Here is a 16,286-nt window from a genome sequence, read left to right as displayed (position 1 = left end):
TTAGTCCACCTGTAGTTTGAATGCATTGTTGGGAGAATTGGTTCAAAAGTAGGAAATATTTGTAGTTTAACTTTAATTAGAGTATCTTACAATAATTACTTAGATATCCAGATGAGTAATGCAGGCCCTCTGGGCCTCTTGTTATACAATACATACTAAAGTTTGCAGATAAATTACATGATCAATGGTCAAGATCACTGGTACTTTTAGACTTTTAGAATTTCACTAATTGTCGTCGCGCTTACAGATGAAAGAAATGTTTGCAGTATTCATACCTTTGACTGAGGCTGCAATAATAGCTCATTAAGTTAGGATAAGCTATGTAGCTAGTTTCATGGTGTTGTTGGACACGCCCTACCCATGTAGGTGTTTCTTCGGAAGCTGAGATACAGCCCAGTCTGGGCAAGACGCCTTACACTAATTTCATTGAATGGCATGTGGCAGGCCTCCCGTATGTTCAGTGAGGTAGTCACCAACTACTACAAGGAGACCCACCTCAAAATGACTCTTTGACTGATGATAAACCCAAAAAAACAAACCAACCTTGACAAGTTAGAATGTGGGTTGAGCTGTACATGTGGTCCAAGTCAATAATTTTGTCAGCACATAGATGTATCGGACAGCAGATTTTAATGAATATATCTTCGGATATGAAGTTCGGATATCGGTTTAATTGTTGAAAGGTCAATATCTCCTGCTGAAAATAGAATTTTGCTGTCACTGTCGTGTATCACACAAGTTCTGGTGTAATTTGATAATAATTTCACTAGTTACATTGAACATATATACTTTACCCAAGTTTTGAATATAGGCATTATCTGTTTGTAGAATTGCAGAACTTTTTGTGTTTTTATGATGGCTTGAAATATTCTATAATGACAGTGTTTCAGGGAAGACATAATATGTAAATCTCCTTTCTGTTAACAGTTACTGCCAGTTTCAGCTGTACCTTCCAGGATCAGAAATGTTTCCTTGCCCAGGCAACTGATGACCAGTTTGAATGGACAGTAGCCTCAGTAAGTAAAATACATATCTATGCCCCATGCAAGTACTGTCTATGTAGACATTACAATTTCTGTAGAAGTTTTGGACTTAGTTTCTCTTTTGCACATTTAACCCATAGGATCCAAAATATTTCCTCAAAAAACCAATGTTCATTTTCATTTGTATAGGTATGTGTAATGAATAACCATAAGACTTAAATTTAAATTTCCCTTGAATATCGGAATATAGGAAAGAGAGTAGTGTGCCTCCACTGGGGACGTTGGCTTACTGGTCCGCCTATCTACCAACCGAGCTAAAGGGAAATTCCCTGTAGCGCAAAGCTAGAAGGTTACCATATCACTATGTACACTATTTACAATTAAAACCTACCACAATACTCCCCCTTTCAAATTTGTTTGCCCCCGAACATGGAAGCCTCACATTCTCATATAGCTTGCACTTGGAGTGGTCAACGGCACCACCGGGGTCGAACCAGCGACCCTCGGCTTACTGGTCCACCGCTCTAATGGAATGAAACTTTACCCACTTTCATGTGACCTAAAACTGACCTTATATAACATCATGGATGACAAAATTCACTCAAACTTTGCCTTTAGAATCTGATGGACATGTCGTTGCACCCTTCATTTAGGAAATATCATCTAGAATTTACAATCCAGTAACTGGAAATTAGGGCTGTGAGGAATCTGGACTTTTAAAAGTTTTTGTGTTTAACTCAGTTTCTCAAAAAGTAATGTTATTTCAACTAAACCTGGAATATACATGTAGTTGCGTGTAGGTTTGACATCTTAACAAACCCAATGGAATACAAATTTTGTGATGTATTTTGGGGTGTTATTAATTCATTCCAGATCAAAATTCCTTCTTCAATTGACTTACTTCTTGTATGTCGCACATTTTCTCACTTTGCAGAAACAGTTAAGTTTGGGGATAAAATTGTCATATGTAGGTGAATTTTTAGAATTGTCACTTGTCTATAATACAGAGTACTACCACACTATAATGGTCCTCTTTTGAAGATAGATACTGAACAATGTATTACTGTATTGTTTTCTAGGGGTCCACTCCATCTTCTGGTACTGGTCCCACCAGTGCACAGTCAGGTTCTAACTACCTATATGCCGAAACATCCAGTCCACGAGTACAAGGAGATGTAGCTCGTATGGTATCCATCTTGTCTATGCCAGGTACAGTCCGTCATTTGAAAAAAAAGCTTTATACATACAAAGACTAGATTACAAATCTCCATCACATTCAAGACATCAATGCATCTGATTTCTAAAAGTGTGCACTATACGCGAATATTTACGGTATATGACTTATGTTGATTGATTATTTGTACCATATAGATGATCTTCTTCATACAGACTTGATTAGCCTGAACTACTACTTATCATTAATAACAAAGTAAACAAAATATATTTTGACTGTCTTGGGGGCTACTTACGTAACGACTCGATTGAATCTTGGTTGAAAATTTCTTACCAGAAGTCCCAGAGCCTTTGTGTCGGTTTTAAAGTTCAGATCGGGCCCCCTCAATCAGATGAGATATATTATTTAAACTGAAGAAATGGAAAAGATTGGGTTTAAAAGTCCAAAGGGGAATAAAATATTAAAGGAATGATTTAATGTTTAAAATCATAGACCCCATTGGCCCCCCCCCCATATATATATAGCTACTGTTTCTGCAAGCATGAAAAGGGGGGATAATTTGTGGGCAGGGGCTTATTTCTAGATAAATAAGGTTTCTTCAAAATTTGATTCCATGAAACAATCCAGTTAGAAGAAACTATGAAAGAAAGTGACAAGATTAGACATTGTACGAGATTTGCTTTTTTTCTCACAGCCACAGCCAGATGTCTGAAATTCTGGTACTACATGTTTGGGAGCAATGTAGGCACACTGGCTGTCGCCACGTCTGGGACAAGTCTGGCCAAGAATTCCATATGGTCACTGACTGGTGATCAGGGGGCGTCATGGAAACAGGTGACATTAGATATACCATCAACTGATGGACTAAAGGTACGTTTTGAGAATTATTTGCAAGAAATTTGAGAAGGGAAATTTTCTGATTTCTGGGTATAGGGGAGGGCCTCTGATGGGATTATTAGCTAAAAAGCCCATGAATCCCCTAGCAGTCTCGGCTCACTTTGCAGGCCTCGCCTCGGATTATGCCGTCACTTCCTAATGTAATAAGTAAATATTTCCTAAATTTTTTAAAGCCTGTGGATGTGGAAGTTGTGCATCTGGGCTTGTTTTTTATACCCCCGCAACGAAGTTAGGGGGGTATACTGGAATCGGGTTGTCTGTCCGTCAGTCGTCCGTCTGTCTGTAGACGCATTTTGTCCGGACAACTCCTAAGCGAAGGGCCGATTTCAATGAAACATCACACAAATATAGAGGACCATGTGTAGATGTGCATGCCACTTTCTTTTCTTTCAAAATTATGGTTGCTATGGCAACTGGTCACTATAAACAGGTTTTCTGATAAGAACCATAACTTTAATTTTGTCCGGACAACTCCTCCTAAACCAAAGGGCCGATTTCAATGAAACTTCACACAAATATAGAGGACCATGTGTAGATGTGCATGCCACTTTATTTTTTTCTCAAAATTATGGTTGCTATGGCAACTGGTCACTATATTACTGGGTTATCTTAGTTAGCCTCTAATTAACAGTTCCAATTCACCATTGACTCGTGCAGATTGCGAGGGTATTAGTCAGTCATCCTGGCGACAGTTCTAGTTGGATCTGCTTATTTTTGGTGTCTGTGCGCCTTTTCCGGTGTTTGTAGACAGAATCTTAGTCTGGACAACTCTTCCAACAGTTTTCATCCAAATTTCTTGAAACTTATGTATAAACCACACATACAGCTGTGTAACTTAGCTCACTGTTTTGATCTGCTATTTTCCCCTTTTTCATTTATTAAAGAAGTGTTTGGAGCATATATTTGGCATTGGAAGTGACAATTCTAGTTTGCTTTATCTTGGTATTTGATGCAACTGAAAAGTTGTTTCAGTATTTCAATCTTGTCTGGAGATCTGCTGACTTTGTTAGCAATCTGAAGTACAACTGAAGCAGAAGTTCATTTTCTGCAACGTAGTATAATAAAGTCTACACCTGGTCATGTATTTTAAATCTATTTCATTGTTTGTAGGATTTGTTACAATGAAAATGTTCTGGTTTCTGGAACAATTCCTATGTCCCCAAATTTGATGTATTTTGAAACATGGATTTGTCATTTTGGGATCTGACGGGCATTATTAGCTCACTGGTAACTGTACTTGTGCCGTACTTTTTTGGGGATTCGTAAGTCCAAAAGTATGCATCTCGCACCCTTATTTGGTTTATAAATTCATTAGTGGTCCAGGAGTGATGTTATGGCAAAATCATGCAGAAAAAATTTGATTTTTTTTCGCATTTTACCCTTAAATGGACTTCATATTTTTGGCACCAAATTCCACTTTAAAGATTTTGGGGGTAAGTTTTGGAAAACTTGTAAGTCCACACCCTTCTCATTTGGTTTATACATCCATTAGAGGTCTAGGAGCGATATCATATGATGTACAATTTCAAAATGACATGCTTATACATACATAAAACATGAATGCATAGTGTGATTGCTGGCGTTGGTGAGCTTTCACAATCATTGATTGCACTTGTATAATTCAGCAGTACCCTGAACTTACAGGTACGCTTACACTAACCTTAAAACTAAGGAGATAGAATATGGAATTTGTCCTTTGTAGGTTTACTTTGAGGCCACAAGAGGAGGCGGATGGCAAGGAGACATCGCTATCGATACTGTAGATTTGACCCCAGGCTCATGTTGTAAGTATGATTTTTGGCTCTAACATTACTAGTCATCATTACTATCATTACTATTCTTAAAACTTTAAACTTGTTCACTATGGATCCTTGTTATGCATGTCAATTATGCGATACTGGTTTAGCATTTTGACGTAGATCTAGACGGATTGCAGCTTTCTGAAGCATTAGGAGTCAGGTGTAGTGTGGCTCTATTTGTGCAGGCCATTAAGATCTTCATAAGAGTAGAAATACCTCAATTTGCAATATTGGACTTTCAACATTTAAAATGTGTCTATCCTATTCCTTGAACTGCAATATGTCCTTATCAGATCCTCTTTTGAACATTAAGTACTAGTTGTACCATGGTGAATTAAAAGAAACACTTGTTTGTAGGTTGGTATGTAATATGTATTAATCAGTTAAGTGGTGTTTCAGTGATACTTGGTCACCTTCGTCAGACAAATGGCCAGTAAATTAAAGCTCATAGTCACCATGAAAAATTGCAATGAGTTATTGTTAGGTCACCTGAGAAGTCTCTTGTGACCTATTCTAATTGTTTTTGTCCATCTTTGTGCGTCATCAGTCCGCAAACAAACTACATTTTCGACTTCTTCTCAGAAATCCCTGAACCTATTTCTGAAATTTTGGAAAAATCTTCCATGGCCAAAGGTCAATGGAAATTGTGAATTATATGGTCCCCAACCCCCAGGGGACTGAGGGGTGGGGTCAAAAGGGTCAAATTGACTAAAATTTCAAAAATTTTCTTCTCGCAACCCAAATAGAAGATAATCAAAAACTCTTCCTTGGTGAAAGGCTCTTAAGTTTCTTTTAACACCAAAACTGGGGAGGGGGTACACTTTTGACTATCATTTGTTTGATTTCGATCAAATTCATTCTAACTTGATTAACAGGTTAGGATTACATTTTGATGGTATGAACATGTTGGCCCTGACTGACCCCATGGACTGATGGCTTGGGCTTAAGATTTGAATTAACCAAAATATTTCAAAACTCAGGTGAATGTCAAGGCTCATGGGCCTCTTGTTTATTTACAGCAAGTTCTCCACAGACAACACCACCAGCCCCGCCAACACAAGCCCCGCCAACACAAGCCCCGCCAACGCAAGCTCCGACAACTCGAGCCTCAACAACGCCACAAGATCCGTGTAATCCTAACCCATGTAACAATGGAGGAGCCTGTCTTATTAATATTGGGAGTGGATGTTTGTGTACCAATGGATATGCAGGACAATTTTGTGACTTGACAGGTATGTTATTTGGAACCTGCTGTCGAGTCGGCCAGTTGCCATTGGATACAATTTTCACAACCTTCTCTAGTAGTTGAATACCTTAAACAAAGTTAGTTGATGATTTAATGCCATTCGTTTAAAGATGGTCACCATCAAAGCAAGTAAAAACTTTCTAATGAAATTAAAAGTATTGTTTATTTCACTAATTAAATTCCATGCTTATGCTGGGCTCTAATGAATGTCGGACTGACCACTTATAACTTTGATAAAGCTTCTAATGAAGGTACTGGAAATTGGACCGGGACAGGGCGTGGTGTACACTTTTTCACCCTAAACATTGTTACTTAAGCAATGAACAGTGGTTTTAATGTTATTATCGATATGGCAGCAAGATGTATGGTTCCCATGCCATTTGCCCACCATACATCTTGCTGCCATATCTACTATAACAACATTAAAGCCACTGTTCAATACTTATATTTACATTGTCTTACCATTTTCGTCATCTTTGTAAAAAAAAAACTAAACCAAAACAAAAAAATCCTGCCTTTTCTAATGTCACATGACCCACTGGGTGTTATAGCCTGAGGCACTGGGTGTTATAGGCGTATGGTGGCAACTGCCTCTTAGCATTGTGTCAATGCGGAAATGCGGAGCGAATGTAAATATATCGCTATGTTGATGTGTCCTCACTTTTAACATGCATTGTCGCTCTCAAATATCGCTTGTTGAATGGTATTTTTCTGGTCAGCAGACCACCCAAATAAGGCAGTAAGATTTTGAATGGACATTTGGAGGTAAAAACTATTTATAATAAATCTGAAATTTTCTGATTGAATTATTATGTGGGTATTGATAACCCTTAAAATTCCTTTGCCTTCATCTCAACTTGTTTAATACTTCTCATGGACTTCAGTCCTCATGTATTCAATGACATGATGTTCATTTTACCTTTTCTTTGACAATATATAAGCCCCAAAGTGGCTGCTTTGGCTTCCATGCCATCATTCTGTGGGCTTTCATTTTGACAAATTTAAATTGTCTGTTCAGTTCATAGTGTTACTTATGCAATGTATACCCAATATGCATCTTAAATTCGGCTGAATTTAACGAAACATTAATCAAGGATATTGATCACTTTATTAAAATTTTGAATAGCTTTCAAAATTTATTGTGTGCTTATATTTCCCCTCTGTTGTGTATCAAATTCTGAAGGCACTTACCCTACATTTCAGTGACTGAGTTTTACAACTGTAATTTTGAAAATTCTGAATGCTTCCTCCGTGACTCCACCAATGATAATCATAACTGGATTTTGAGATCGGTAAGTTTTTATTTTCCTTTCACAAATTATACTCAAAAAAGTTTGTATGCCCCTGCCATGAAGGAAAGGGAGGGGGGCATAAAGGGTTTCCCATGTTTGTCCTGTCACATCTTAGCTAATAACAGGAACTGCTGATGCAATTGATTGATTGATGGGGCTTAACGTCCTTGTTCCGGTTATAACCGAGCCTAGGACACTTTAAGGGGGAAAGGGGCACTACTAGGGAGCAATTCCGCATTTCGTCATCGCCAAAATGATCTAATATGGGAGGGACAGATGATTATCTGTCTTTTGTCTAAAAAAAATTTTTTTTTTTTAAATGAGATTCAAACCAAACATTGTTTATATCTTTATTAGATCTGGGTGATTATCAGTCAAGGTTAAAGGTCAAATGTATGATTGGCCACTTTCAAAATTTAAAGCTTGTGTATATATGGTATATGATATCTTCATGAACCCAAAGACTAAGTTCATACATATATATGTAGAGAAAAAAAAATACTGCCAGAGTTGAAATTGGTCCATCTTGTATAGAAATTACCCAGATAATTTATTCTCATAAGTGATTTGTAGTTTAAGTCGTGTAGAATTAACTCGTGCCAAATTGACCTTTATACTATTCCCTTTTTGGTGCTGTTAGTTTCATACTGTTTATCTTGACCATATGTTTACAAAACCTTCCTAAATTACAATCTCATGCACTTTTAATGCTTTACTTTCAGGGACCAACACCATCCTCTAACACTGGCCCAACAAGAGCACACTCGCTTCCTAACTACCTCTATTATGAAGTTTCCAGTCCCGTAAATCCAGGAGAAACTGCCAAACTGGAGAGTTACAATGCTTTACCTGGTAAGTTTTTACTCGCTCAAAAAAAAATTCATGATAATCACCCACCAGTAAAAAGATTATCTAAAGATTATTTGATTATCTGCTTGTGACAAATTGGAAAGGAGTATATGGCGTTCCATTCATACATATAAACGTTCATGTTTTCATTAAACTTCATATATTTAGTCGAATATTGTGAATGTGCGACTTCAATTTTGAGTCTGATCAGGAAACAGTATGGCCAAAAGGTCTCCATCTTGGATTTGACTGAAATTTGTTGCTATTTTTCTGAAAGTTCTCAAATCAACCATATTTCATTGTCCTGCAGTAACACTGCCCCCTCTCCAGTGAACAAGATGCGACCCCTGGACAGATTTTTTATTGATGGGGTATGAGAGCCCCTGCTCACTTTACTTTTATTAAGACTGTTTTTATCTGTGTTGTCTTGTCAGTATATACATCTTATATGTTGTTCGGTATATACCACCTTGTCTTTACAGTTCAAGACCACTGCCTATCCTTTTGGTATCATATGTATGGAGGAAGTGTAGGTAATTTACAGATATCCACAGTCAATTCAGGTGTTCTCTGGACAAAGTCGAGTAACCAAGGAGACAGCTGGATTCAAGCTAACGTTAATCTACCAGCCGATCCTAATTTCCAGGTATGACTATAGCCCCACTCGATTTAATTAAATTTGCACTCTTCTCCTTCTAGAATATATCTTCCGGTCACTCGATTTGTAGCTCTTCTGCTTCTTGCCCGTCATAGGATGGGCCATACATATATAACGCATTCCTACTTATTGAAGCGTGAGGACCAGCCCCAGTGCATCGTATGCAATGAACCATTTACCGTCAAACACTTTCTATTGGATTGCATTGATCTACAACTTGCAAGAGAGTTTTTACAACAGCATGGCAAGTCTGTTCGAGTCTGTTAGTATATACAAAATTTTGAACTCTCTGAAAGTTATTGGTCTTTATCACAAGATTTGACTAACCATAGTCACTTTTTGATTTTAAACCTATCGTGAGTGTACCAATATATATCTACATTTTTACATTTTTCGTTGATTTATATCATTTTGTCTCTTGCCCTTTTTGCTCATATTTTTAATCACTTATTTTGGCCCTAATGACCTTTATAGTGGTGATGGGCCGTTAAACATTTTAACTAACTAGCTTCTGGAAGATCTTCTACTTCTTCCGTCTCGAAGCTGGAAGATTAGTCTTCCAAGATGGTGGCGACCATGTTTAAGTGTAAGAGTAATGAGTTTCACTAGAGAAGGATTTATGACACATACATACACATGTTTGTGTCGGTGTTTGAGAAAACTTTTTTGTTTTGGGTTATTTTCTTCCGGTTTACTCGATTTACATATAACGGAATGCGATCTTCTTGGAAGGCTTCTCTTCCAAGAAGAGTCCAAATCGAGTGGGGCTCCAGATTGACGCTGCACTGTACACTGGAAAACTTTTGCCACAGTTCACCTTTGCTATTTTCACCCAAGTAGACGAGGGCAAGTTAGCGATGTATTCAAAGTTTTACTAATCCCATCATTGATTGCACTATGCTTCGATTATACTCATCACTAAGTGTGGTGTAGTACAGTACAATCAACCATTGGTATCCGTTGTTAATCCCAAATAAATCTAAAACATCCAACATGTGTTCTTAAAGTGTTGGGACAAATTTTTAACCTGGCAAAAAAGTTCTGTAAAAGCTTGTTTCCTGTATTTTTATTTTGTTCTGTACATTTGCCTTTCTATTTCTCCTTTTATGAGGAAGCAGAAAAAAGTTATGATACATGTGTATATCTTTTCACTTAATGTCCAAAGTCCAAAAGTTTGCTGGGGAGAATGGAAAATAATAAATACTTCATTACAAATTTTCGGAAATAGATTAAATGTGTTCTGCATTGAAGGAGATATATTGCAGAATGAACTCATTGTCATGAAAATTGACATGATTGATCTTTGTGCCACCATTTGCTATGTTGCAAGACATTACTTTGCCTGTCCATGCCAACTTTCTCTAGACTTTTTGGAGAAAACATGCAATTTTTCAAAAAGACATTTTTTATTTTCAAAATAAGTATGAAAATGTCGCAATTCTCTGTAAATGTAAGAATTTTATTTTTGGGGGCATTTTTATTTCGTCAAAATTTGGAAGTTTGTATTGGTGCTTACAGGGGGGATAACTCTTATAAACTATACTCCAATGTAGGTCTGGCATTCGATTGGAAATCTTTCTCTGGAGGTAAATGTAGCATTTTATGAGTTTTCACCATTGTTGTAGCTTGTTATTGAGGCCACAAGTGGAAGCAGCTGGAATGGAGACATTGCTTTAGACGATATAAAACTCACTAATGGAACATGCGGTAAGTATTAGATCGGTCCTAATTTCCAGGGAAAGAAATCCAAGTTTTCAGTATCGCTTGTCCATCCGGAAAGTTCATGTTCTGTTTTACTTAGCCATAAGTTGAAACATACTGTAAATGTGATTTATTTTCACGGGTGGTTAATTTCGTGATTTCAATATGTAAACAATACGCGTGGGGGTAATTTTTGTGATCAATCCACTTTTGCTTGTAGCTCAAGATTACGCAAATTATATATCAAAATAATACGCGTGGGGGAAATTTCCGCAAACAAAAGGAGTCTGCGTAATTAGCGTAAATTTCCCCCTTGTGAAAATTTCAACGTTTACAGTAGTGTTTCAGAAAAACAATATAGAAAAGGTCCGGATAGACAAATAACTGCTTGGACTGCAATAAACATGTAAGACCTTGTCAAATTTCCACTTTTAACGTTTAATGGAATACCAACTGTCAGAATTGATTAGGTTTGCCTAAAAATGTCAATATCGTTCTACAGTTATCTTTTTGTGTGTGAATGTTGTATCGTCTTGTTGGGATGCTTTGAATTCAATTTATGAAAATCGTCCAAGTTTCATATTTTTTGTCATGTTTGCAAATGCACATTTTGGGCCTATGAGTCGGCATTTCGGGTTAAATGTTTGATTGATGCCAAGCTTTTTCAGTCTATATGTAGTAAATGCCAGCAAGGATTTACACCGGTATTGGAAAAGGCCAAAAGGGCCTGTTATGTGTAGGATTAGATATTCACCATCATAATGACGTTACTAATTTGCAGTGATCATGTTAAAATAATTCACAATTCAAGAAATTTGCCATTTTTTCCAATCGAAACTAAAGAAGATCAAGTTATTTTGCTGTAGTTCCGAGATATTCAGACAAGTTTTTGACAAAATACTCACTTGAAGTTAGATTTCCATGCACAGATACTCCGATAACAGCAGAAAACGCTTAAATTGCGCTGATCAGTACTTTCAAAATGGCGTCAAGTTGACAGGAAATAATGTCGGACACTGTCATGAATTGTTACTAATTCCCACATTTTTTTACTATTCATTTTTTTTTTTTTGTAATTTTGATTTTTTATCATCAAAATGCTATAAAAAGAAAATTGAATGGTTTAACATTGAATATAACGCACATTTCACTTGAAGGACAGAATATTTAAATATTTTGTCATACATAATGTACTCAAGAAGCGTTATTTTCAACAGGAAACCATTCAATACATGTATCACTTTAAATTAGTTACATACTTCCAATGCTACCAACAGTTTCTTTGTATGTTTGGTATACTTGGGATGGAAGTATTTACTAAAATTGGCTATTATACCCCCACAGAGTTGATGCCCTTAGTGTATTTTCACTTTAGATGAATTTGAATTTCTTGTCTTTGTAGCACTATTGCCATGTGATCAAGCTACAACTTGTTTGAATGGTGGGACCTGTGTGGCTGCCAGTAATAATGCCGGCTTCACATGCAACTGTCCGCCTGGCTTCACAGGACAAACTTGTGACAGCACTGGTAAAGTATTTTTCTTATTCCGTTTCATTTCAGTTAACCCAAGCAGAAAATTTTAAAGGAGGGAGTTGGTATCTCAACATCTCCCTTATTATTACATCAAGGAATAGTACTTTATATATTCTGCGATTAAAATTTTCATACCTTTACTAAAAGTATGCAGTAAACTTGTACAGAAATGAAGAAATGAACCTATAGAATTGTTTTGGTTGAAACATTTATTAGCTCGTCTCTTCGGAGGAGAGGGAGAGGTTGTCACTCCAGCGTCGGCGTTGGTTTTTCAAATGTTAAGTTTTTGGTGCAAGTGTTGAAAAGCATAGTAAGTTATGGTAATATGGTCCCTGTTGGGGTTAAACTATCCCCTGCCGGAGTTGAACTAAAAGATTTTTTCGGAAAACAGACTTTTGAAATTTTTTGTACTAAGAATATTTCTGCGTTAAGTTTTTTGTGCAAGTGTTGAAAGGTATTAATACATCACTTTATAATTGTACTAGGGTTCTGATAATTAGCAATAGTCCCTCTGGAGTTGCACTATCCCTTCTTGGAGTGAAACTGAAAAAAAACATGTGAAAATGCTCACATTAGACAATTTATATGGCTCCACATTTTACAAGGGAGACAACTCTCATTAGGATAATATTTTATAAAAAAAATAGATAGGTCCAAAAAGCAATTATTTAATATATTTATTCAATCTATAACAGCATAGCTTGTCTCCGGAATGTTTGTCAATAAATAATTTACATATATATATATAAATTGGTATGGTTTTGAAAATTGCATGAATACACAATACACAACCTGATCAAGTAAACAATATTATTAATGCAATTTGCGAAAACTATTCAAATTAATATATTTTAATTATTTATTGACAAACATTTGCGAGATGAGCTATGCTGTTCTCCAACAGCTCTTGTTATATTTACACCCATTTTTAGCTCACCGGTTACAAGTAACCGAGAGCTAATAATTAATGCTGTCACCCCGGCGTCCGCGTCGGCGTCCGCGTCGGCATCCCACCCCAAAACTTTTAAGTTTTTGGGATCAGTTTTTGGAAAGCTTCTAAGTCCAAAAGTATACACCTCACACCCTTCTAATATGGTTTATACATTCATTAGAGGTCTAGGAGTGATGTTATATCAAAATCATGCAAAAACAATTTTTTGGGATATTTTACCATTTAGAACAATTTATTAACTAAAACCAGTAACTTGTTTAGGCTTACAAAATTTTTGTCAATCTCAGGGGCTGCTCCTTAAATTCTGTTACAATATCACTTACCAGTAAGACATAAAAACAATGTACAACAATCATTAAGTTTAAACCAAAAAGAAAAAGAAAACATTTTGAGAAAAAAAGAGCTATTTACAGTGCAAATTAGTAATGGTCACATCAGGAGTGATCCCCAAGCTTGAGCGACCTCAAGCCATGGAGTAGGTAGCTAGTATCGGGAGGCCCGCCTTGAAATTCAGAGTATCTTGACTCTGATTAGCTGGACGAACTCCCCAAATCACCCTACACTTAAAATAAAAGTTATACAGGTCACCAGTATTAAGTGCACATGACTTACAAGGGTGGCAGGTACATAACAAACTCTGTTGAATGATGATACAAACTTAAGTAATAAAAACAACAAACGTGTTTATAATGAATTAGGGGGTAAAATTCCCCGAATTACAAAATCCTACAAAATTCCCTGCCTAACAAGAGCGGCCGAAATATATGAACAAAGATGAAATTTATACAAACAGTGGATGTAAATGCTTTAAAGCAAGGTTATATATATTATGAGATATACAATTTGTTTATCCTTTGCTCAGACCAGCTGACCAGGTGTTGTCTCACCTATAAGGCCTTTGGGGGCCGAGTGGTTAAGGTGTCCCGACACTTTATCACTAGCCCTCCACCTCTGGGTTGCGAGTTCGAAGCCTACGTGGGGCAGTTGCCAGGTACTGACCGTAGGCCGGTGGTTTTTCTGCGGGTACTCCGGCTTTCCTCCACCTCCAAACCTGGCACGTCCTTAAATGACCATGGCTGTTAATAGGACGTTAAACAAAAAACAAACCAAACCTATAAGGCCTTACAGATTTCCGTAAGAGCCCGATACAAGTTACATAATAAAATAAGACACACAAGAAAGTACCATGCAAAGTCAAATATAAGTAATTATCCATCACAGGGACATTATTAACTTTAAGTAATTATATATATATACACCAATTGAAAAACAATCAACATGTAACCTCCAAAACAAACAGTTTGATAAAAAACAAGAAACTAACTTGATAAGCAATGTATACATAGGTAGAGGTGTGGTGGATGGTCCAGAGAAGTACATCTTCACCAATCTCTGAAACTTGGTATATATACATGCAATCTAATTAAAATCTAGATGGTCATTATCACTACGTTACAGGAACATCTAACAACATCCCATAAGGGGACACGTCAGGGTGACCTTTTGGATTAGCCAATCAAATGACTACTTCCAGAATCTTGGAAGTGAATTTTTATGTCCGAATTAGCATGACTAGAATGCATAGCTTGTATAATCTGTCAATTTGTTTCAAGTCATTTCGTCCCATAAAGTATATAGCTATATACTGTGCCGAAATGGTTTGCCTCAGATGCATGCTGTGACGAAATGTGTTGCTTCGATGATATCGACAAAAAGGAGGAAGTTTCCCCTCAGAATTTTAAATTCACTAATGTGGCGTTCAACAGATATATATTGTTCCACCCCACAGTAGTGTTATTGGGTGAAGTATTCAGTATGATTTCACCTTTAGATGAAATATTTCTTCTGCATTGAAATAAAATTATTTCTTTTTTTCCAGAGAGTGTGCCCTGTTCTACTTCACAGGATCCCTGTATGAATGGAGGTATCTGTACCCTGACGGGGAATGTGATGACCTGTACCTGTGTGGGTGGATTCACTGGACAATTCTGTGAAAGTTAGTAATGATGCTCTGACATTCCATGTTTGGGAGGGAAATGCCTCATTAAAAAAACTTTTTATAATGTTAATTTTAAACAATTGTTAGCTCACCTGTTACGAGTAACCGTGAGCTAATACTGCACCCCCTGTGTCGGCATCCCACCCCACTTTTGGGATCAGTTTTTGGAAAGCTTGTAAGTCCAAAAGTATACACCTCACACCCTTCTAATTTGGTTTATACATTCATTAGAGGAGTGATGTTATGGCAAAATCGTGCAGAAAAAAATTACATTTTTTTTGCATTTTACCATTTTATGGACTTAACTTTTTTGGCACCAAAACTCGCTTAAAGATTTTGGGGGTAAATTTTGGAAAGTCCACACCCTTCTAATTTGGTTTATACATGTACATCCATGAGAGGTCTAGGAGCGATAGTATGTGATGTACAATTTCAAAATGACATCCTTATATATACATGTACATAAAAAATGAATGCATAGTGTGATTGCTGCCTCCGGTGAGCTTTCGCAATCATTGATTGCACTTGTTTTTGTGATATTAGTATTTGATATTGAACTTATATAATACAGGTTTGTGACTTGTCTATTTATCTGTGCTTACCTGTATCATGTTTATTTACCTGTGTTTACCTGTATCTTGTCTATTTACCTGTGTTTACCTGTATCTTGTCTATTTACCTGTGCTTACCTGTATCTTGTCTATTTACCTGTGTTTACCTATATCTTGTCTATTTACCTGTGTTTACCTATATCTTGTCCATTTACCTGTGTTTACCTGTATTTACCTGTTTACCTGTATCCTGTTTATTTACCTGTGTTTACCTGTATCTTGTCTGTTTACCTGTGTTTACCTGTATCTTGTCTATTTACCTGTGTTTACCTATATCTTGTCCATTTACCTGTGTTTACCGGTATCATGTTTATTTACCTGTGTTTACCTGTATCTTGTCTATTTACCTGTGTTTACCTGTATCTTGTCCATTTACCTGTGTTTACCTGTATCTCTTCCATTTACCTGTGTTTATCTGTAACTTGTTAATCTCTGACAGATCCTGGCACTACTCTGCCTCCTACAACAGCAGCACCTGGTACAACTTTTACCTGTACATTTGAATCTGGTACACCATGTTTCTTACAACAGGAGTCCTTGGACACATTTGATTGGACATATCCCAGGGTAATTTACTGTCTACTTAAATTC

General features: G+C 36.8%; 1 protein-coding gene across 2 annotated transcripts in view; it reads left to right on the top strand.

The window, feature by feature from the left end:
• Positions 1–16,286, top strand: part of LOC117316483 (MAM and LDL-receptor class A domain-containing protein 1-like) — a 70,493-nt gene that overhangs the window by 33,652 nt on the left and 20,555 nt on the right. For both annotated transcript variants that reach the window (XM_033871091.1, XM_033871090.1), the window contains exons 17-28: positions 928–1,016; positions 2,063–2,192; positions 2,852–3,027; positions 4,757–4,838; positions 5,873–6,085; positions 7,303–7,391; positions 8,114–8,243; positions 8,723–8,886; positions 10,524–10,605; positions 12,002–12,127; positions 14,965–15,081; positions 16,135–16,262. In XM_033871091.1, coding sequence (XP_033726982.1) covers positions 928–1,016; positions 2,063–2,192; positions 2,852–3,027; positions 4,757–4,838; positions 5,873–6,085; positions 7,303–7,391; positions 8,114–8,243; positions 8,723–8,886; positions 10,524–10,605; positions 12,002–12,127; positions 14,965–15,081; positions 16,135–16,262 — 1,526 coding nt within the window. The remainder of the gene's footprint in view (positions 1–927; positions 1,017–2,062; positions 2,193–2,851; positions 3,028–4,756; positions 4,839–5,872; positions 6,086–7,302; positions 7,392–8,113; positions 8,244–8,722; positions 8,887–10,523; positions 10,606–12,001; positions 12,128–14,964; positions 15,082–16,134; positions 16,263–16,286) is intronic.

Source organism: Pecten maximus, chromosome 18 (assembly GCF_902652985.1).
Source record: "Pecten maximus chromosome 18, xPecMax1.1, whole genome shotgun sequence".
NCBI classification, from domain to species: domain Eukaryota; kingdom Metazoa; phylum Mollusca; class Bivalvia; order Pectinida; family Pectinidae; genus Pecten; species Pecten maximus.
The sequence above is the reverse complement of the archived record's forward strand: the minus strand, read 5'-3'. Positions and strand labels throughout refer to the sequence as shown.